This window comes from Oxyura jamaicensis, chromosome 3 (assembly GCF_011077185.1).
Source record: "Oxyura jamaicensis isolate SHBP4307 breed ruddy duck chromosome 3, BPBGC_Ojam_1.0, whole genome shotgun sequence".
Classification (NCBI taxonomy): Eukaryota; Metazoa; Chordata; class Aves; order Anseriformes; family Anatidae; genus Oxyura; species Oxyura jamaicensis.
This window is the reverse complement of record NC_048895.1, coordinates 26,990,969-27,014,864: the sequence shown is the minus strand read 5'-3', so window position 1 is coordinate 27,014,864 and position 23,896 is coordinate 26,990,969. Positions and strand designations below refer to the sequence as shown.

The window sequence follows — 23,896 nt, the reverse complement described above, 5'->3', positions numbered from 1 at the left end:
ACTGTGCAAGTGTTTACAGATTATGTTGTTTGCCTAGATTCCTTGTTCCAAATAAATTTTAAATACATGCAAGGAAAGCACTGACTTTTCTCTCCTTACTGAAGCATTGCCTTCTACAGAGTTCACTCATCTCCTTACTGACTCAGCCTTTTCAAATAACTGAACCACGCTATGTAGTTTTTATTTCCTCCTCCTCCCTTTTTCCCCATCTCTCTTTGGCAAAATAAATAACTAATATTCAATGGGAGTGAGTTGTGAAACCTCTAACAGCCTGCTAACCATTAGTTTCTATAAGCCTTGTTGGCAATGCAATATACGCTGGGGACCTCTGGCTAGCTCAGACACTCCTCTTGAGTGAAAGAAGCAGGTACGGGTGTTCACCTCCATTTGGGTGCCTTACAGAGCACCACCTCAGTTCATCTTAAAGTTTCCTTCACCTTTTGTCTTCTCTCCCTCTTCCCCACCAACTGCTCCAAAGATTTTCACAATTTTAGCAGATCCTTAGGTGTCCTTAAAGATTGCCTATTCACATACTCTCTGCTTTTCCTCAACTCTGATTCCTGTCAGGCCTCTCCCACACCTCATTGCTCCCACACCTCGTTCTGATCTGAGTTACCAGGAATTCCCCAAGAGCTCCTGAAGGGAACACCGCTGTCACACACAACAGTGTGGCCATTTTAATCTACTTCCATTCACTCACTGTTTCCACAGTTTCCCTGGACTTTGTTCTGCTCCAAAACCAATAGGCCACTCTACAGAAAGAAGAACAGAGCAGTGCTAAACTGCTACACAAAACGAGGAAAACCTTCAGCAGCTGACTTGCCTTACCACTCCAGTCATGGATTATCTTGTAATCAGCTGTGATCCCACAACGCATCCCGGCAAAGCAACTGAGAGCCAAGAGCATGGTGCTCACCTTGAGACCAGGCGCAGTGTAAATTTGAGCTTGCAGGCAGCTTTCTTGCCTGCAGCAGTGACAACAGCCTGGTTGTTGACTGAGGCACTAGAACCAGGTGGAGGTTTTCCTGCTGTTGTAACTTTAGGTTGCCTCCCTAAAGTCATACCTACTGGTGACCTGGCTTGCTTGCTACTTCTGCACTGGGTCTTGGCATGTGAAAGGCACCACTGGAGGGCAACAAACACTGAAATCCACGTTCCTTCCAGAACTTCATCATGTCTCTCCAAGCAATGTTCCAGGAGGGTACAAGCTCTAAGTTATGAGCCACAAGCAGCTTGCATTGTGACTCTCATGCAGGACAGTTGTGGGTGTTATGGCTCAGCCTTTGCTGTCTTTTTTCTGATACCACACATAATGGAGGAGGGATCAGAAAGGACAATGTAATGTGACAAGCGAAGGGGTTGCAGAGATAGATTATGCCAGGGACTCAGCTTCAAAGTAAGAAGCAAGTGCTTGGAGACAGCATGGGTCGTGACCCTTCTTCCATTACAAGATACCACACACAATACAGAAAAATTCTTAAATATATATTTCTTTAACAGCGTGTAACCAACTCTCTCACTTCCTCATTCAAACTTTTTTTTTTTTTTTTTTTTTTTTTTTTTTTCCAGCTATGACCCAGGCTAACCTAACAAGCTGTTGCTGCAGGATTTGGACAAATAGAATATATGATAAAAATGTGCTCCTTTTCAATGTTTTTGAGGTGTATAACTGTCCTCACTTGTTATCTACAAGACTGTATTCGCTCAAGATGGATAAGAAAAGCCATCAACCTCTCTGCTAAAATTAATGTGGCAACTTCTGTTTCTATAAAGGGAAGATGTAGGTGGGAACAGCTCCTTGTAGCAGGTGGTAACGTTGACTAACGAAACGTGAGGGTTACATGCTGAGCACAGAAGGGAGCCCAGTGTGGATGTGGGAACTGCCTGGTCCCGCACAAAGGCCTCCATTGCACAAGCTGGTACAAAGACATGCCACTGAGCAACCCCACTGGGGGACAGGGGAGGTCTCAGCTCCTTGAATTCTGCCCTGTGGTCTGCCCAGCACATTCACCATAACACAGGAGAAGCCTTTTTGTGTTGTGACACAAGATTGATGCAAGCGAATTTAAACTGGTTTGGGAAGCAAGTCTCAGAGGAATGTTACATCCATATTACTGTACACAAATAGAATTTAACTCCTTCTTAATCACTCCAAAATAAGACCTGGCAGTGATGTTTTATATAACAAAATCACAGAACATTGCATTATTCTGTTGCCATGGTGCCCAACCAGCCTTGAGCACACCATCTAGAATACTAACATGCTCCAGGTATCATGATGGTGAAACCCTGTCCAGGACTGAAACTATCCAAGCTATTTTTTTTATGAATGTCTGAGTCAAGGACTAACAGAAGCATTTGGTACTACCAGCATTCAGCTGCAAGATTCAGGCCACGGGAAAGTCAAAATACAAGGCCAGAGTCTTTATTTGTAAAATATTTTGAAGGAAATGAGGTTTCATCATTCAGTTGTGAAGATCCCAAGACAGCTGTGGATGGCTGAGGAGCAAGGCAGTCAAGGAAGTACACACCAAAAAAATGTTGAAATATCTGGACTTCCTGATGAAGACATTTCTCTCGAACACTCTGGGTATCCCAGTGCAAAAGAGACGGTCCAAATGTGTATCTTTCCTTGAACACATTACAGCCATTCCACACAGGTATTGTACTCATCACCAGTTATTCATTAAGCAGTATGACTAACATCTGTCATGTGGTGTTTGTTCACTCATTATCTGCCCATGGGTGAAGAAGTCTGTTGCAGTGGTATGTGCATTGTTTTGGTAAGGTTTTTATTCTTTTTCGTACATAGAATATGCTACTGTACGTTCATCGTATACATGGGCACAAAATGTGCTATGTATAAATATTTAGTCCAAAAGGTGTGAATGAATGCATAGAAAAAAAATTGAACTTTCTACAAATGTCTCATATAAAATTCTGCATCATCTGCAGACCAGCCTTACCCTTTCTGTACACTCCCAACTGCACTAAAGAAGCAGAACTGCTAGTCATGATGGTACACCTCTCAGCTTACTTAAAACTACAGCTAGACGTGTAACACTTGAAAGCGATGTTGGAGGTGCCCAAATTGTGATGGATAAAGAAAACCGTAAGATGCAGAGTTGACAGGTATCATCTAGAACAGGGGCATCAACCAGCCAAAAATAGACTTCCAAGTGAAAAATAGCACAGGCTTGAAGAGACTTAATTGTTTTTCCTTGTTCGGACTCAGTTCAATACACAGTCTTTGACACTACATGACAGGTTCCCTTTGCCCAAATAATGTCTTCTATTTGCTCCATCTAATACATTTTTGACATTTATTCATTCATTTCAGGCTGTTCTAGGAAACATCTGTACAGCAAATGTGTCTTAGACATACAGCTTGGATGAAAGAGATTTCCTTTTGGACTGGACAGCCTGAATAATGACCTATGCAAATACTACAAATGATTGATACTTATGGTATTGCTCACCAGAGTGCTATCTGCTGTTTCTCCCCCGATTTTTAATGAGATTTAAAAGCCTTTGAGTGAATAACCCTAGACTTTTCATTAATTTAGCTAGCATGAAAAGCTGTGAGGCCTATGTGGCAGGTGCTGTGGGTTAACAATAGGGGTACTGTTTAATCCAAGGGAAACAGAGTATAAAAGGGCCATGAATAAAAAGGATATGGGATCTTTTATGGGGTCAGGAGAGGCATTTTAAATCAGGAGGTGCAAAGAGAGGCCAGCTACAGAAACATTCTTTCTTGCTGCACTCACTTGGACAACAGCATGAAAAAATGCCTTGTAATTTGCTCTGCAGAAAAGAAGTACAACACCCCAATGCAAGAAGTTTGTTGATACTGAGAGGATCGCTACTAACTGCAGGAGTAGTTGGCTACTGTTCATTGGGGAATAAACTATTCTTCTAGATGGTATTCCTTACCAGGATAATCTCTTTGGAACTTGGAGAAACACAAGGAGACAGTCTAACAAGTGCAATAGCATTTCAACACAGGGGAAAATGGTGTGTGATCTACAGGTTTGTTTGTTTTTAAACACTGACTGACTCAGCTACTGAGAGCACTAATTAAGCAATCAGTGATTGAGAGTTTAGAGTGGAAAGCAGAAATGTTGAATCAAAATTGCAAACAAACTTTCTATAAAATGCCTGAAAGTGTTCTCATCCATGCTTATGTAATTGCAGTAGGTTCAGGGTCATTCGTGTCATTCCTCATCCCTTTAAGATAGAGTTTCAATGGTATAAATGGGCCTTTAGAGACTCAAAGACAGATGGAGAAGAGTACAGTTTCAAAATTTAATCAAATACCTTCCAGTTATGAAGCACAGATGTTCAGGGTCAGGAACACACAAGTGAAACACTGCTATAACGTGTCAGACTACTGTTCCTGCTGTTGGAATATCCTAACCACTTGCAGGTGATTCAGAAGAAGGTGCAAGAACACCAGAAGTAGAATTATATCATAGTTCACCCTATGGGAAACTTCTTGCTTAATGCTTTCAGTCACTTGCTTTGAGTTTTTACATACCTTAACCTTTTTAACTTTAATTTTAAATCTGTAAGTAAGGCAATGATGGATGCTCACATTATTCATTTATATGGCCAATGGCTTTTCAAGTTTTGCAAAGCTCTTGGGCTAAATGATAGCACCTGGGAATAATTTTCCTGCAATAATCATGCCTCATGAAATCCTTCTTTTCCTTTTAATTAAGAGTTCTGCCTTACAACTTCATGAAACACCCCCCATTTTTGCTTTAAAAGAAGTTACTATAGTGTCCCTATACCATTCATTATTTTTAAAATGTGTATTATGCCACCTTCTACTTGATCTTTCTTCTAGCACATATTTTTTTTTTTTCTTTTTTTTTTTACTACTACAGTTTGGCAATCCTTTTGTCTTCTTAATGTTGCCTTTACATAACTGGGGAATCCCATGCAAAAAAAGCATGATGCTGATCACGTAACATGCTTGTGGATTTTGTGGTTTCTCCAGTCCTGCTTTTTAAGCTGCCAGGAACCTCTGGCAGATGTATTTTCATCGAGCTCTGTACAAGCTAGTAGGAAGGACTGCTTAAGGGCCATGTAAATTTCTGTGGGCAGTCTCACAAGAGCATCCATTTGGCATGAGTCAATGTTTTACAGATAGGTGTCTCTGGATACCTCCTAACCGAGGCAGTTCCTTTGCCTTCCACATGTTCTCCTTTTTCCTTTCTCATACTTTGTTGTGTATTTTCTCATTGTTTCCTTCCTCTTTCCAGTTTTCTCCATTCTCCCTCCTCCCATTTCAATGAGGGCCACATGGGAATTTCAGCAGGCTAACCTCAGCCCTTTGGTGTGTGGACTCCAGCTGACATACCTAAGCATCTCAAAATCCTTTGGACACCCCTGCATTTTTGACCATTTTCTTGCTGTCTAGGGGGAAGAGGGCTAGGGGAGTCGGGGAATTAAGTTATGCCACAATAACAGCATTCCTAACACGAACTGCATGCACTCCAGGAGCCCTTTGCCACATCATGTAACACACAGCTCTATCTCATCACTGACTTGATCTTCCTCTGACCATTCAACCCCACTTCCAGCAGCCCTGATGTACGACTGTGGAGGAGCGTGGCCGTGAGAGGCTCCTGGGAAGGGCTCCATGAGCGTGGCAAGCTGGTGAACTTCACCCCAGAGCGTCTGAACATCTAATGGAAACTCACAGGCCCACACACATGGGTGCATATGCAAACGTGTGATTTATCGAGTGTACAAAATGCACGATGGAAGGGAGAAGCTGTTCTTGTGCTGAAGGGTCCATAACACCCACGGACAACATCCTGGGGCAAGGGCAAAGCCTGCCTGTCGCCCGTCTTCTGTCCTCCTCAGAGCTGCTGCCGCCTCTCCTCCAGCGTTTTGCCTAACGCCTCATTTCACAACCTTCCAGCGTCGAAAAGGAAAACCTCCGGGGAACCTGGCGGGATGAGTCAAGTAACAGCGACGATAACAAAAAGTCACTGAGGGAAGCGGGGCCGGGCTCACCTCAGCGGCCCCCACACCCGCTCCCAACGGCGGCGGGGAGGTCGCGCACCCTCCTCTCCCCGGCACGGCCCCTCACGGGCTGGTGAGGGCTGGGATCGGGAACGGGTTTGGGATCGGGATCGGGGCCAGGACCGGGATCAGAGCCGGGGCCAGCCGGGGGCAGCACCTCGGGGCGCCCCGCCGGCCGCTCCCCCGGCCGCAGCCCCGCATGCGCACGCTGGGGCTGGGCGGAGGGGGAGGAAGCGGGAGGGCACCAAATTCAAATCGCTGCTGAAGGAGGGAGGGGAGAGAAAAAAAGAAAGAAGGAAAAAAAAAAAAAAAAAAAGCGGGGGAAGGAGGCAAGCCGGGGGGAGAGGAGAGGAGCGGAGGAGGAGAAGAAGCGAGGGAGGAGGAGAGTGGGAGGGGAGTGTGGAAGGCTCTAAGGGAAAGCGGCAGCGGCCGGGAGAGGCGGCGCGGCGCACGGCGGGGCAAGGCAGAGGTGTCAGGGGCGGCCGCGGGCACCCACGGCCGCAACGCGGGGCAGCCTCCCCGGCCCGCCCGCCGCGCTCCGCCCGCCCTCCCCGGCCCTCTTCTTCCTCTCCTCGCCTCAAACGCCGGCGGCACCATGGTGGACAGGGGCCCCTTGCTGACCTCGGCCATCATCTTCTACCTGTCCATCGGGGCGGCGATCTTCGAGGTGCTGGAGGAGCCGCACTGGCGCTCGGCCACCGACGACTACAAGCGGCAGAAGACGGAGCTGCTCAAGCAGTTCCCCTGCCTGGGCCAGGAGGGGCTGGACAAGATCCTGCAGGTACCGGGCTGGCGGCCGGGCGGCAGCAGGTGCCGCCGGGCGCCCCGGGGCGGGACCGGGACCGGGACCGGGGCCGGGAGCTGGGCAGGGGCTGTGCCGGGTACCCCGGGGAGAGCCAGCGGCGGTCCCGTCCCCGCCGAGCCTGGAGCCGCCCCGAGGAAAGCTCCGAGCCCTGGGGCCCGCGATCGGGGCGAGAAGGGAGCCCCCGGTTCGCTGCCAGACCAGCACCGAGCTGCTCGCTGCGGCGCTTGGCCCACACGAGGGGCTCCCTCCCTCGTGGGTGAGGGGGGGAAGGTGAAGCAGAGCGTCTTGAGCCTCTTCTGTTTGGGCTGGACTTGTATCTAGTTGTTTCCTTTTTTTTTTTTTTTTTTTTTTCCCCCGTACTGAATGCCCTCGTTGTGAGTTGTCTGGGCGCTGAGTGCAGATCCGAGGGGTCAGTCGGGGCAGCTGAAGAAAAGTTCAGGCCACGCAGGGATGAGCGCCTCGCACCCAGGGATGCTTGCAGCCCTCTTCCACTTCAGCCCAAAGACCTCTTTCTAAGCATGCAGAGCGGATTAATCGTCCTCTCCCTCTTATCTGGCAGAACGCCTCTTCAAATCTAATCGTTAATCAATAGCATGTATTAAATCGCAGAGTAGTATAAACTTGGTTAGTGTCTTTTTATGGACGTGGTGTCCATTAAAAGATGGTGGCCAGCACCGGTGAACTGTGGAAAATAGGCTGATCGGATACGCGGGGCTCCAGTGGTGGAAACGAGTCCCTTGGGACTTTATTTCAGAGATGTTCAGATGACTGGACCTCATGGTAATTGTGTTTCGGGTTTTTTAAAAACTTTATTTTTAAATTCACTAAAAAGTCTACTAAAATGCTAAAAAACAGAAGACGGGGAAAATGACTCATGACTGTTGGCGTAATCGATACTGTGCAAGCTTAGAAGAGGGTATGGATCTTGGTTCTAAAAGTTTGTGGTTTAAGTATTCTTCCTTCGGTTGGTGGCTGCTTTCTGTCTGCTTCAGATAGCAGAGCTTTCTGTTGGCAGTGTCCTTGTTACTGTTTCAGTACCCCATTAAGTACGACTTTGTGGTATAGAGTGGAATGGTGGATGGAGGCTTGAAATTGTGGAGGGATGTCGGAAAATGGAAGACGTGCTGTGCTTTTGAGGATGCCTTTGCTGTACTGGAATCTCACTGAAATCTTAGCCTAGGTTATCCTAAATCTGTCCAAGATCCCTGAGAGAAAAACCTTATCTGGATTGGGGTGTACCTTAAGCCTAGTGTGCTTGACTTGCTGTAGATATCATTCAGAATCCAAACCTGGCTCAGTTTAGAATGAAATTGACGTTGGTATGAGGGAATCATTTAGCTAGTGTTTTTCCATGACCTTTATCACAACTGATCCTGAAGTTGCAGAAAGATTTTTTTTCTTAAAATATAAAATGACCAGGAAAGAAGTTATAGGTTAGTCCATTAGGATTGACTATAGCACATTGTAGAGTGGTGATGGGTGCAGAGTTAGTGAGGAGAAGTAGTATAAGGCAAACTGTGGGCAGATCAAAGAATTTGTTTTGAGTACCTCTGCACACCTCATTGAGGAGGGCCTTCCCTCTTCAGCGTGTTAGCTCCTGGTGTATTTCTGTTTTGTCTCTGTACTGCTTCCAATTATACCTTATTTTCCACATCTGACCTTGCTGGTCTGATGATCACGTTTAGATATTCTGTTCTCCTCTTAAGCCCAGTTTAGCTAAAACGTAAAACTTAGCTCGCTCTTCTTTTACTCTTCTCGGTAACTGGAAACTTCACTGCTTGTTTTCATCTAGGCTTGTACTTCTGTTGCTGTTCTTATTTTGTGTGAGAAGTCGTGAGAAGGAGGGAAGTAGTGTTTCCTACAGAGAATGGCAGGGTGAAATCTAGCCCAGCTGATACAAAGACAGGAGAAAAAAATAATCGTATGAGGTCATCACGATTTCATCTTGAATAAGCTGTGAAGTATACTGTAAATAGTATTTGTAACAGTCCTTTGTCAAGCACTATCTATGCTTTTTCTCTTGGGTTCTGCCAATTCTTTTAAACATTATAAATCTCTGTTCTCTTTTGGCAAATCCTGATCACCCTGCTCTCATATTAACCCCCCCAAATTTATTCTCTTACAATTCATCCACAATGTTGTTGATTTTAAAACATGTATGTTTTTCCTAATCCACGCTTCTTTTGTTTTGCTCCTCTGAGCATCTTCCATGGAATCGCTGAACTAGTTCCTGAGATTTTGCATGACTTGACCCATTTCTCAGCTTTTGCCTCCTGTTTCATGGCCTTCATTCGTTTCAAAGCCTTTTATCTCTCTTGTGGTGCCCACTAATGGTCTGTGGAGCCACATTCAGCTCTTCTAATTACTTCTCTGATATTCTCTTTAATATCCCAATTTAAAACACACTAGATAAAGTTTTTTATTATTATTTTTTAGCAAATATCATCAGAGATAAGATTTTAAATGGTAAAATGCAAGGATGCCAAGAAATGTTCAAGTTGAACTAACAATTCGATTTTGTTTACAGAAGCAAGCTGAAAGGTGACAAGGACTGACTTATTCAGAGACAGATCTCTCTGCTGCCCTTGTTCCCCACCCAGGTTAGCTCATGTGTTCATCTCAGCCTTATGTTAGCTCTAAGTGTAATGGAAAGTGTGTGGAATGGCTGCAAAGTTAGATGTGTAGGGAGATCTTAACCACTTAACCTACTCGTTTTTGGTTTTTGTTTTTATCAGCACAGACTTTCAATTCATGTACGGACTGGTATGTTTATACCAACAATTCAAGTGATTATTAAGGGGGCTGTATTATGTCAAATACTGTCTAAAGCTGGCATTCTGTAATAGAAGATTTCACAACACCTGATTACAGTACAAATACACTGCAATAAACTTTTATTGAAATGTTTAACAAACACTTTCACAAAGCTCACAAGCTGAGTGTTTTAGGATATACTAGAAAGAAAGTCTGTTTTGTCACAATCCTAAAAAGTCTAAAAGTAAGCTTAAAAAGAGCACCTAGAAATCATGTGAAGAATCAGTTCGCTTTCAATTATTTTAAGTGCCATATTACTTACCCTAATTATAACGTATAATGGAAGTACTCCTTAAACTCTTATTGAAGTAATGCTATTTAGAGTCTTATGTTAAAAGTGACTGACTCTGGACTGTGTAGAGTCTGGTTGATAAAAGTCTACGGTTTATTGTCTACACTTATTCCTTGCGGCTGTGGCCCAGAGTCTGTCCTGGGACTCTAGGAGGAGGAAGAGGAAGAAGGCTGTGAGACCCACAGTGATGACACCTTTGCCCACCCTGCTGTAGGAATGAGTTTTGACGACAGAAGCAAATGTAAGGCAATGCAGTTGTTTCCCTGTTCTCTAGTTCCTTACTTTTACTCTTTATTGCTCCATCCTGATTGTGAAACATCAGCTTAATGATAAAGGAGCTATTCATCCAAGGAGGAGCCCTCTTGACCCTCATGTCACTATTCATATGAGCAAAGGTTTGCAACACTGAGCTACATGTTGTTTACTGGGAAGTTTCTTTTACTGGCCCACCACAGTCATCAATAAATTAAATGCTTCCCACTGATAAACCTCAAGGCTGGTGAAAAGAAAGGGAAGAATTTAAAGAGAAGTGAAAATGGTTACTTAAAAAAAAAAAAGTAATAAAAAGAAAAGAGAAACTGGCTTAATTTAGGAGAAGCACATAAACTTACTGAGTATAAGAACAAATAAATGAGGTATTTATTTGAAAAATATACATGACTGTAAACAGGCGTGACAAAGAGCTTTAGGAAACTAAATGTTTAAACTCAGAGCCCAGTGCTGTGAACAAACATTTAGAAGACTTTCAAGGAGAGCTTCTGCTAGGATATACTTGGCACACAGGAGGATTATGCTAAAGGAAATAACCTCAAGTGGCTTAATAGTAGTTTCTCTTCTGATTTTTTTTATTTTTTTTTTAAGCCAGGATATCTTCTCCACCTGCAAATACTAACAGGTGCACTTCCAAACTCAAGTTTTCTAAAAAAAAAAAAAAGTTAACTTTGAAATACTTTTCATTAGTTCAACATTCAATAAAGGGACTATAGGTTTTCCTCATTGTTTGTAGAGTGATTTGGTCACATGTGTAAAGTTAAGGCAGGCATATTTTTAATAATTTTTCCTTTGCCCTGTGTTTTTCAGGAGGTGCACAAATACAATTAGAAGGGTTTCAGACTTCTGGGTTTGTTTGTTTGGGCTTTTACTTCCTGATTCCTTCTATCTAAGGCATTGCAGGTGAGGGATACTAATTGTATACTGTATTTCTTGGTTGAAATGCCAGGCAATTTGTCCTCCAAAGACTTTTGTATGGGCTGAACAAAGTAAAATGAGCAGCTACCAGACAAGGACAAGTGATTGCCAATTAAAATATTTAACCACAAAGCTGTTGACAGCGGTACCTAATACCTCTCACCTGAAAACTCGACAGTGTAAGCTAAGAATTAGCTATTGCCAGATGCTTCCAAATGTGTATCTTCAGTTCTGCATCCTCTAAGTTCAGCAGGGATGAATGGAGATTAAAATACAGGACTGCTGCCCACAGTGTATCTGTCATCTCAGCCTGTGAGTTATTGCTGCTGCAGCTTTAGAAGTGGAAAAGTCAGGACAGGCCAGTAGTCCTTCATGCCATAGTTTTTCTCTGTGTACCCCCATGCAAAGTTGTATGTAACCAGGCATGCTTGTCTGTTGTGTTTTGTTTGTCCCTCCAGGCTTTTCCCTGTTTAACCATTACATTGTTTAAACTTTCTTGGAACATAGTTAAACAAACCTGATAGTGCATATGCTGCAACTCTCTGCTGATGGAGCAATAGCAGTCGATCAGAAGTTCTAGTTTTCCTGCCATGGACTTAATCCTTGAGTGCTTCTAGTATGTTGTCCTATTCTTTTGGGGATGGAATCTTTGTATTACCTGACATGTTCCCTTCTGCTGCTAGGTGTGTTTTCTGGCAAGCTCTGCTCTAGAGAGCATGGTGTGCAAGTAGATTTGTTGCTTATCAACAGCCTGTTGTCCTAAAAGATCATTTAACCCCTGCTTTGCTTCATACTGTATGTATTGTTATTGTAGGATGTCTTCTATACCCAGTGAAAATAGTGTAACGATGACTTCTGTAGATTTCCATTTTAAAACAATTTGTTGCTTTTGCTCTTAATGTTAATTAAACAAAATGAATTGTTGTACTTGGGGTGGTGTTGACCTTCAAAGCAATCGCATTTTGTGCTGGTACTGCACATAGATGTTAACGTAGTGGTGTAAAACCAGAACCAAGCTGGATTGCAAGTGGCAGTCAATGGTTTGGTTAGCTGGGAAGCAAGAAAGAATGCTACTGCTTGAAATATATATAATTCAAATGAACCAACTATATCCAGAAAGGTGGAAATTCATATTTTATCTTATCTCTGTTCAATGCTTAAATCCCATGATAGCTGTCTTGAAAGCAAAATAGGATTGTGATACTGTTTCCCAGGTGGAAAATGAATTTTTCCATTTTCAGACTTCCTTAATAACAATAGCTTAACAGAAAAATATCATTTTCTGAGGCAAAGTTTGTCATAACTTTCATTTGTGTATTTGTCTTGTACTAAACTGGCATTGCAGTCTTCTGGGGGCTTTTGAAAAGTTATAAAATATTTACTTTTTATGCCACTGGGATAATCTTTTTGTTCTTATTATGTTCTGTGTTTGATCTTTTGTTGAAAACTAGAAACCAAATGCTCTAAAGTTTTGTCCATATCAGCAGGTAGTGCAGCTCAATAAGAGCAGATCCAGGGAACAAAATGTCTGGTGCTATGGACGTGATGCTGAGTGTCTGTATTTGCAGGGATTTTTACTTTGTGCTGACTCTTGTGTGATCTTGTGGATTGAATGGTCATGAGCGAGTAGCTCACATGTATTAGATTTCTTCATGGAGTACATCTTCAGGTCTAGTTTGGTCCAAAATGAATTCAGCTTATATGCTCTGACCCTGTTCCACAGTGAGAAGCATGACATTGATAGGGGACAACTGTGAGTCTTGTGCTCTTGTGTATTCTTCATCTAAATTAAAATACCACTGTGGTAACACCTGAAGTTCTGTATGCTGCTACAAACACCTTCAGGAGGGCCATACTTGAATTCAGATTAAACCCCTAAAAGCATGGCATGCGATATGCACTCTTCGTCTTTGCTAGATCTATTTATTGAAGAGATGGCATAAGTTTGTAGGTGTAACTTTGTCTTGCTTTGTTTCCTGTCTTCTGATTCAGGTTCCTCAACAGCAGAGCCTAGTATTGTCAGATCCTCTCTGTAAAACACTAAGCACTTACTTTATCATGTTTTTATATTAGAGGTCTTAGATATTACAGTATTAATTATGTACTTACCAACATCTTAATTGTAGGCAGGAGAAATCCCTCCTGGGCATGCCTTACTCTAGCGGCTACATTTACAGTCAAATGAGTAAGGAAATTATTATATATTTTTCCTTTTGTTTTTCTGTGTGTTGTGTGAGTTCCAGTGGATCAAAGGAACTGTTGGGTGTGAAGTAGCTTCTGAAATGTTTAAACTCAAGCCTTGTACACTGTTTTCTTAAAAGGAAGAAACCTAAGTAATGACAAGGGAGTAAGAAACTAGTAACAAGTGGTATATCATAGCCTCTGCTGAATCTGAAAATCTGAATCTGAAATCATGTTCTACCAACATGGGCATTGGTAGTGTTTCTCATGATTGACCTGCCTTTAATCCTTGCTGTGGAACCAGTTGTTGCTGTACCCATCTGTAGGACTATGTTTCTGCCTTTGCAAAAAGGTTGAAGCAGATCATATTGAGCAAATTGGCAAATACTAAATTGACTTTGTTCTGTGCCAGCATCTTGCAAATGTTGTGTAAGCAAGTTCCAGCTGCTCAGAAACAAAACCCAGCAACAACCTCTTTGAGGTTACAACAGGTGCAAATAAAGAGGTCTCAGCTGGACCTATCACAGGTCTCTGAACTCTGACCCTTAATAGCAAAGATATACACTCTTTAACATTAATTTAGATTCCAGAGGAAGGCATGGAGTTGGTGGATGATGGTGGCTTACAAGTGACAGCTAATGGAACCTGAAAGTAATTCTGCAAAAGTCTGTGAAGGTCCTGAGGTGGAAATAATAGTCATTTATGATATAGTATTTTTGGTGGCCTGGCTAAAATGTCAAAGTCATCAGTCATCATCATAGAATCACCAAGTAGTTTGTCTTGGAAGGGACCTTAAAGATCACCTAATTCCAACCCCCTTCATGGGCAGGGACACCTCCCACCAGACCAGGCTGCCCAAAGCCCCATCCAGCCTGGCCTTGAGCACCTCCAGGGATGGGGCATCCACAGCTTCTCTGGGCAACCTGTGCCAGTGCCTCACCACCCTCAGAGGGAAGAATTTCTTCCTAATGACTAATCTAAACCCCCTTCTTTTACATAAAGATTTAGCTCTAGGTATGTTTTCTCTGGCCTTCAATGGACATGAGGCTGATGAGTCTTCTCCAGGCTCCCAAGGAACAGGGAGGTCTTAGTGCTGGTACTGACTTCTTCCACGGCTTCTCTTGTAGCTGTCTGGCTGCAATACTCTGCTGCAGATGCAGCTGTTACAGTTACTGCTGAGGAGCTTTACAGCCTGGGATGCTAATATGTTAAAACCAACTTAAATAGTTGGACTATGATAACTTGCTGGTTAAGTTAGAATTTCAGCCTTCGGGCCTGTGTAAGTGGTGCATACGTGACTGCAGTCATCGACGGCAATTCTGTAATCAACGTTCACCTTGGCACAAGGGTTTTTGAAGGGCATTGGAGTTCATGTTTAGAAAATTACGCTTTCTCCTTGGTATCAGTGCAGTCTGAAAGCTTTTCACCTCTTCCTAGTGATCACTGCCAATTTGCCCTTTTAGAATAGTACTTCTGTGTTTACAACTTAATTTTTTAGGGTTTTTGGGGTGGAGGGAAGGGGAAGGAAAGGAAGAATATGGAACTCTGAATTTGAGTCTATCAGAGCAGCACAGCAGTAGATAACTATTTTGTCTCTATGTAATTTACTATGGTGGCATTAGATTTTCAAGGTAGTATTTTAGCTGGCTGTAGCTGCAGCATAAAGGCAGTTTCTCATGAAGTTTCTACATAGTCTCCGTAAGGTCCTCAAGCTGTCAACTTGATGAGTGAAATGAACCTGGATGTCTTTGTTTTACCTCTTAAGATAACAGTTCACACTTTGAGAGTGCCTTGGCTTTGTTTGCTCAGCTCAGCTACAGTATAGACAGTTGGTAATTTGGGCAGATGTCCCCACAGCTGTGTTTTTGTTTCGTAGTGAGGATCCAATAGTTTCGCACTGAGTGTCGACTAGGTGCTTACAACTGAATTTTGTGTATTTTAAGAAAACTGCCTCACTTATTTGAGGTAACTGAAGCTTTCCTGTGGTTTTGATGGCTTTCTGAGCGTTTTGGACGCTAAGCAGCTTTTAAGCTGGAGGTTTTTCTGATTAGCAAAGTGCAAGTGTCTCTGCCTCAGGCTTCTGAGGAACTGGTAACAGCTTTCAGTTCTTGGGAAGCTGATCCTCTTCCTGTAATAGAGCAGCAAGAAGATAGTAGGGTGGTTTGGCTTTTGAACATCCCCAGGGTGGGGCAGTTGAGAAATAGCAGGGCATAGAGTATTACCTCCCTCCCACAAGGCCAAGGCCTTTCCTGCTCCTTGAGCTGCACTGTCTGCTGGCAGGCTGGTGGTGCACCAGGGGCTGCGAGGGGACCCAACCAGGATAGCTGACCCCAGCTGACCAAAGGGATGTCCCATACCAGGTGGCTCAGCAATAAAACCAGGGGGGAAAGGAGGAGGAAGAGGGGGAGATGCTCAGAGTGGCAGGGTGGTGCTGAGTGGTCTGCTGGGGCTAAACAACAGCAGAGTGACCTGCACATATAAATGGGAAACTTTCAATCTGGATATGTGCAGTTTGGTAGTTTGCTAATGGGGGCATGCTGAGTGTGAGTCAGGGTTAAAGTACCAGATGAGCAGAATTTTTCAGTGCAGTAATTCTGCTGAAACTGAGTGAATAATGGATACAACCTGTTATATGTAAAACACAGTAAGTGAAGTAGTAGTGTCCTCATTCATTCCAAAGTCACCGATGCCGTGTGTAGATGATGGTTGAAGCTGGGCTTTGTGGGTTCCCATACCTTCTCAGTTCTGCATCGTATGAACTCATTTTCTTCTCTGTGTTTTTTAGTGGGAAAATTCTCTTTTTGGTAATTGTTAGAGCATTTCCCATCTTCCTTTTGATTTCAGTAGTAAGATGCAAAACAGCATCATAATGACATGTCAAATGTTCTTATCACAGTTACTGAACTAGCTTGTAGGATGCTGCTACTGCAAAGTCTAAGCAAAGCTGGTTTGATATTCAGGTGGCTAGGAGTGAAAAATGTAAAAACGGCATAAAAAAAAAGTACTGCTAAAGCTCAATTTGAAGACTAATTAATCATTGACCTGCTAGCTTAATATTACATCAAAAACAATTGAAAACTTTCAAGCTAAATTCAAGCTGAGAAACAAGTTTGCTTAAAGATTTTTCAGTTGAAAAACTTTGCTTATTCAATACACATTATACAGGATATATGTAGTGACTTTTTTGCCACCAGTTTTTGCTCAGGAACTAAACGTGATAATACCTCAAAAAATTGATAATCTTTTAGTTCTGTATGTACTCTTTTTTTGTTGTTTATTTTGGTTTTGGTCCAAGTTACAGATTGGAAGCTCACATGGGAAGATCCTCTTCTGTGTACATAGCAGCGTAGCATTGAACATAATAAAATAGCAAAAGACTGCTCCAGTGTACATGCACAAGTGATTTTAAAGTTCTACTATTCCTGCAAAAACAGGGTTTATGTATGCTGATATAACTGTTTAAGAAATATTCTGATGCCTAGGCAGCTCTTACCAACAAAGTGATATTACTACCAGTCAAATTCACACCCCCGTCGCGTGGAACAAGATAGATACGCTTGGGAATTTACTCTGTTACAGGTCTGAGAGTGTCTAGATCAGGCCGTTCCCCAGCACAGTTATCTTAGTTACTGATCACATATCTTCATATCCTGCCGTAACTGTGCTGGCAGATCTCTGTATTTATATTTGAAAACATTTGTCCAGAGTAGCCTTTTCTCCTTTCCTTCAATGCTAGATCAGCTCAAGACTGATCTTTGAGAAGGACTGGGGGGGTTGTAGTACATAACCAAATTCTGCTTTAAGTTATGCCATGGATAAAGCTAAATACATAATAACAAAAGTGTCAAAGCAAATACTGTTTCTGTGGCAGTTTCTTTCCCTTGCTGCTACTCTAACATAAACCCATCACCTTGCTATTCTTACAAAGCATCCTGTCCAAGTTGATGTTGGAAGCCTGCCTTGCCTTGCCTCCTCCTGCTGTCTGATGGAATGATACGGGGAGAGAGATCAGTGCGGTTGAGGTTATGTAAAGTTTTTGGTTGACTTAAAACTACCCTGGAAACCTTTTTGTTTGGCTTAGCGAGGTGAGTTAGTAAAGGTTATGGCCCCAAAGAGTTAATGGCCTACAGTGTTACAGCGTGGCTCTTGCTCCTGTTGTGTGGTTCAAAAGTCTGCTTGATTAAAAAATGTCATTATACTTAGTGCTCTGCTCCACCCAAGTCTGATCACTTTTAGTTTTGTTTCATTGAGTTGATGCTGTCAGAGGAAAAATAAGATTTTTATTCTAGCATGTGTATGGTCACTGAAGTGTCAGACCAGCATAAGCTGTTTTACTAGAACCCGCTTTTTTCTTTTTTCCTTCTTTTTCCTTAAGATAGACTATTAAATAGGAAATGAGATATATGAAATTACCAGCATTCTCCAACAGCACCTTTTAGTTTATGTTCAGAGAATCAAGACTTTTAATGTTGTATTGAAATTTGGGGAATGAAATCTAAAAACCTGTAACATTTTAATCCTAGAAGCTGTTGGGATTTTCTTAATCTGATGCATTTTTTTTATACAAGGCTATAAATGGTGGGGGGGGGGGGGGTTGGGATAACATTATTGGTGGCATAATATTATATAATATGCAATATTAATTTATGTTGCAATTCATTCAATGAGTTGAAAGACATTTTTAGGCTTCTATAAGCAAAATTATCAAGCCTGGATCACCTGTGTTTGTCTTGTACTAATGAACTATTCTTACACTAAAGGCATCGGGGGAATGAAGCTTCACTCTAAACTCAAATTCCCCTTTCCCCTTTTGTGAAGTATCAAAGTTTTTATGTTGAAATACTCCAGTCTATACCATTTTATAGGTGGGTAAAATCTGCAGAGATTGATTTGTTTGCTGCTCTACGTCTTTAGGCCTTGTCTGTAGAAAGAAAATAATAAGAATAAAAAGCAGTATTACAAAGATATGGTCCAACCTCTCTCCAGCTAGCAAATTAATCTCCATAAACTGTTTTAACTGACACTAGGATTAGTATTTTGATTTAACTTAAATCTACTTAAAGTAATTTCAGCTAAACAGAAAAACATTATTCTGGAAATTCAGACTGCTGTGTGGGTTAGCATCTATTTATCCAATCGGTAACAGCTCTGTTGTAATAGACTCATGTAAATGTGGTCTGGTTCTACTCCTGCCTTACACAGATCACCAACTGGTGTGAGGGCTAGATTAAACTCTTGACTCTTCTTCCACTTTCTTATCTGTGAAATGGGGACAACAGCATTTTCCAAAACTCTTCTAAAGGGGAGTTGGCTCCATCAGCCACCATGTATGTATTCAGATAGGAAGGAAGCCTAATCTGCTATTACTGCTTTACAGCTTCTTGAAGCAGTAGATGCAATGTAAGAGTTGTTAAATACCTGTTTTTTCCAACCAAGAAAAGGAGTGGTATAACTCCTTTTATATAACACAGGAGCTCTCAAAGTTAAACCATATTAATGAAAGCTATGAAACCCTCTGATATGTTTTATTTCTGAATGACAGTAATCTTCTGAGGCCAAAGAAAAGTTGTGGCGCTCAGCATCTGCAGAACAGCTGCAGCTCTCATGCAGCAGTAACCTTTAGTTAATTTGTCTTCAAAACATGTCTATGTGGAACTTGGGAAAGTGAAGAGGAAACAGTTCTATAATTGCATTAATCACAAAAGCAAGGGAATGCTGGTAAAGCAATGAATGTGCTTTTCATCAAAATAGCTTATTAACTAGTTCATTAAATTGGAATCTAGTACTGAAATTAATAGTGGGGAAAAAATCCATATGAAATGTCAAACGTTGTAGTCATGATCTTTCAAAGAAGCCAGTAGCCTTTTCAAAACTGTTGATGTTTAAGTCCATTGCACATAAGTGAAAGGGGAAAATAAAGTTAAGGAGCACTTAGTTCATTCAAGCATAGGATCTGCAAGTATCACAATTAGGTAAGCTTTAGCATTCAATTCTGCTATGACAAAATCGTTCCAGTTAACTAATTTGCTGAATTATGAGTTTCACTTATTATTTAACTCTGCAGAAAGCCACAAAAGGAAATAACCTTGTTGATCTCTTTCCATTAATATCCCTCACATTGTTTGTCATATGAATTATGACTTATAGGAAAATTAACTGTTCATGCTATACATGATACACAACCAGGTCTTAAAAAGTGCATGCTGTAAAAATATTGACGAGCCTCCAAAAGGTTAATACCCCTACAAATTAGAACTTTTTTTCCAGAGGAAACAGTAACACCTAGTTTTACTGCAGAATGGAAGTAGAGCTCAATTTTTTTTAATGAGCTCTTACCACCTAAGTATCAATATGATTTTATTTGTGCTAAAATAGAAAATATTATGGAACTCGGGTTTATTACAGGGGAATTAATTATTTGTCATTACAGTACTTTGCACTTAATCTCATTTTTTCACACACCTTGGCTGGGTGGTCACTAATAAAGAGTGCTGCTAGCTAGATCTTAATGCAAAAAGAAGGTTAGCATCAGGATCTGCTGGCTGACTAATGCATATGAAGGTTGTCTTCTGTAGTTCATTGGGACTGGCAAATGAAGTTATTTGGACCATTTAAAACCTGCAAAAGACACATGAGTCTACTAAGCTTCTATGATGCTGTGTTTGAGAGGCATTGGTAGTGAGGGGAAACTTAAGCTATTCAAAAGTAACTACTCAATTTGCCAAAAAAAAAAAATATATATATATATATCACCCCATAGCAGATTAAGACTACCTGATTTCTGACCAAACGGTGCCTTTAAGTTCTTCTGTGCTTTTCTAAGGGATTTGATTACATGATGCAATCTGTAAATGAAAATTGCCGATATAGCCATGACAGGCTTCACTATTACACACTTTAGGCACAGAAACAGCAAGAAATATCTCCAAAGACCTGACTACTCACAGCTTTTCTGTAAAGTCACATGAGCAGTGCTTGTTTGGCCTCATTCCCCTTGGTAAGGATGAAAAGGCTTGTGCTTAGGTCCAGCCTTGTTTGGGCTGAACCTCCTTTTGTGGCCTCATTGTTGAATTTGCTATTTGAAAACTGAAGCCTCAGACACTGACATTCCTTTCAGTAGAGGTAGTTTGGGAATACAACTGGGAGTTTCCATGAGGATGGAGAAAAAGGCAAAACACAGAACTTGTTGCAGACCGTGAAATCAATAAGCATTATCCAAATCCGTGTTGGACCAAGTACAGTAGGTTTCCACAAACACATGTACACAATATGATTTTAAAAAAATGCTTATGTGCCTTTTGACTGAAAATTTCTCAAGCTGTCTATTTTTAAATTACTATTTTGTGAAATAGTTGTTTATAAATGAAAGCTGCAAGGGCAAATGGAACAAAAAGATGCAGACCTACCCTTCTTCACTTCTCTTTGAGTTGTGTAGTGTTCCACTGCAGTCCTTGATTAGGCTTCTGTTTACATTATCAGCTGGAATATTTTCATGCAAAATTTGCTTAATCTGAAGAGGACAGCTCTTGTGTTTTGTCCGATAGCAGTAGACATAACAGCCGGCTGTAAACCTTCAGTAAAGCAGCACTTTGTACAACTAATGAGTGCAAATTATCACTACAAAATCAGTAATCTTGACTTGTGCTTCTCATAAATGTGATCTCATGATGAGGCTTTACAAAATCAGGAAGGTGTTGTCTCCTACTTGGAGAACCACTTGTGTACCCAGTAAGGGAAATGACAAGTATTTCATGTTGGTTGGGCCGTATTGAGAGACTTTTAAAACTTGTTAAAAGTCTTCCACAAAAAATATAAATCATGCTGATGCTGCTAAGGTTTTAATGTTCTGTTTATCAGTATGGTTGTTTCTTCTCAAGTAACCTATTTTACTCTTCAGCTTTTATATCAGCCTACGCCAGTCCTCGAGAATAAACTCCTGTATGCCTTTGAATGGTGCCACAGAAAAGGGTGACATTGTTTACTCTCTCTTATAACCTCTGTCTGAAGTACTCCTTTTCTTTGTTACTAAGAGGATGTTACTGTAGGACAATAATACTCTTCTCAACACATTGTAATTGTAATAAGGATTTCAAATCTGAAATCTTACCTGCAACACCACATCATAGAAATATTTTCATTAAAATTAACCAACCACTGTTAAGCTGGAGCTTGGTTTAGATGGGGAAGTTCATCTACACTACCACGCTTAATGAGTTGATTAAAAACTATTACTTAAGTTGAGAACTTGTTTTAATTTACAGTTTAATTTTGCTCACGCTCAATTTATTTTGTTCTTTTACTGACACTGTTTTTCATTTAAATGGCTTTTGTTATTTATTGCCTTACATTCCTGTTTCTGATTTAGTACAAAGACAGCGCTTTCCATCCCTTCTCAGCTCTCATTTCTGCAGTCCAAATTGCTTTGACTGGCCCATACTAGAGTCCCCTAATTCTCCTGTCCCGTCTGCTTCTGCTCCCATTTCCTGGAAGCACTTGACTAGAAGTGTGCTAATCATGACAGCTGAGTTTCACCAATGTTTTTCTGAATAGCAGTAATACATCAAGGAAAGGGGTTTCAACCATTTAACGCTTTGTTGTTTTGTCTTTATTGATGTGCTTCTGTTTTTGAAATACCTAAAAAGTATGATTGGGTGCGTGAGACGTAATGAAAAGCGTATTTCCCCCTGCACTTACTGCTGCTGGCATTTGTCAGGGAATGAGAAAGGAAAGGCAAAATAAATTGTGGTAGGTGCCTAGAACATCTTAAGTCAGGCTTTTAAAATACCAATTCTTTTTTTTTTTTTTTTTTTTTTTGAAAAAGGTTCTTCACTAAGATATTTTCCTTGAAAATAACAAGATGATACAATTTACTTGCGTACAGTTGGTCAGGTCTGTTTGCAGGCCTGTCAAATCAGCCATGCAATAAATATCTGAAAAAGGTGTTTGTATACTTAAGGCATGTCAAAGTCTATAATGTCACCAGATTTACAGGGTGCCCAAGTCCACAGGTAACAGCAAGGATGGCATCAGACCTTTCCTTTATAAGGACTGAGACACTGCCAGTAAACTGGAACTGTGGAAGATATGGTCAGTCTGCCTGCTGACTGCTCTGTCACTACTTCGATGTCATTACTTCTGTGCTTACAGCACTGCTGGAGCTTATCGCAGCCCATGTTCTAGCTGTATAAGACCTTATCTTCTCTAAATAAAATCAATTACAAAACCTATATTGCTTTCAAGGGCAATAAGGTCCAATTTCAAGATACAGAAGTTTTGAACACTCCTCTTACTTTAGGTTGATTGAAGGAGAACCTCTATCCACAGCATAGACTGGAAAAGGAATTTGTACCAACTCGACAAATGTTAAGCTGTGTTTTGCCACCCTGCTGTCTCTTGTGGGAGGACGTAATTCAGCCAAATCAGATGATTTTCCAGTGGTTCTCTTCTGTGGGCAAGTGATCATATTGTATATGTTTCTGTTAAATCAATGCCCTTTCCTGGAACTATTTTCTCTGTTATTTTGCAGGTATTGTAAAATCTGGGAAGCCAGGGGGACTGAGTGGTAAACTTAATCCTTGCTCACTTGTTTGTCCCACAAGAGACAATTCTTTTGCCATGTCAGTGGGGATCATTTCCCAGGATATTTTCCATTTCTTTTAACACTCTATTCGTCCTTGTTCCAAATGCCAAGGGACAAAAGTTAAAACAAGAATGCACTTGTATATTGGGAAGTAACTTGTCCTCAGGTGAGCGCTCTCAATTAGATTTATTACTGAGCTGTAACTTTCCATTCAGAGCATAAACTTTGAAAAGCTGGTGCTCACCCTGGTGGGAATGAAGAGACAGTGGTTCTAGTTCCCAGGATGGCAGTGAAAGTTGCTGTTTGACCAAGTAAATAAGGGTGGTTGAGCAGGTAGTGTTTCACTGCATTACAGGAATACTAAGACTCACTTTTTCCACACACAAGCAACATAAGGGCTAGCTGTAGGTAGGGTACAATTCAGAGCAGATATCAGCATTTACATCTATATTAACTACTGGAATGGTCAGCTCATGAACATCTGGCTTTAATTTGGCTATGGGCAGATGGAGGGAGGAGAGTGGAATATTCAGAAGACCTAATGCTGGCACCATAGAAATGCCCAAGATATTACTTCTAATTTTTTTTTTTTTTCTGTATCCTGTGAATTTAATCCTGCTCATACTTTGTCTAATTTTGATCATCTTTCCAAGCAGGGAGTTGCTGGCACAATTGCTTACCTTCTCTATACCCAAGAAATAATGTGGAATTAATTTGACTGTAGACTCACAAATTGTTTCCACTGGACTGTGTCTTGAGGCCTCTGGACTCATAAATACTAGCTACAATTGAATTTTTTATGAGTCTTCAGGTTCAAGCAAGTACAAAGTTGGTTCTTTATGTCTCCTCTGAATTCTTGATTTATTGCATGACCTTCCGATAACAAGCTGAAGCCAGGCTAAATCATATATCTTTTAATTTTACATGTATAAACCTCTTCCCTCTCCCCTCCTTCCCGGTCTTGGACCAATTAGAGCTATTTTTGGTTAATAAATTGAGA

At 41.4% G+C, this 23,896-nt stretch overlaps 1 protein-coding gene and 1 long non-coding RNA gene across 2 annotated transcripts in view; one reads left to right on the top strand and one right to left on the bottom strand.

The window, feature by feature from the left end:
* Nucleotides 1–4,853: 4,853 nt before the first annotated feature.
* LOC118164475 lies at nt 4,854–6,793 on the bottom strand. Its single transcript, XR_004749517.1, has 2 exons — nt 6,658–6,793; nt 4,854–5,959 (listed from the first exon to the last, which is right to left on the bottom strand). It is a non-coding gene; the product is annotated as an uncharacterized LOC118164475 (long non-coding RNA).
* KCNK5 (potassium two pore domain channel subfamily K member 5) overlaps nt 5,986–23,896 on the top strand; it is a 37,560-nt gene continuing 19,649 nt past the window's right edge. Inside the window, exon 1 of the mRNA XM_035322021.1 lies at nt 5,986–6,817. Within this exon, the coding sequence (XP_035177912.1) occupies nt 6,632–6,817 (186 nt within the window). The 5' untranslated portion in view covers nt 5,986–6,631. The remainder of the gene's footprint in view (nt 6,818–23,896) is intronic.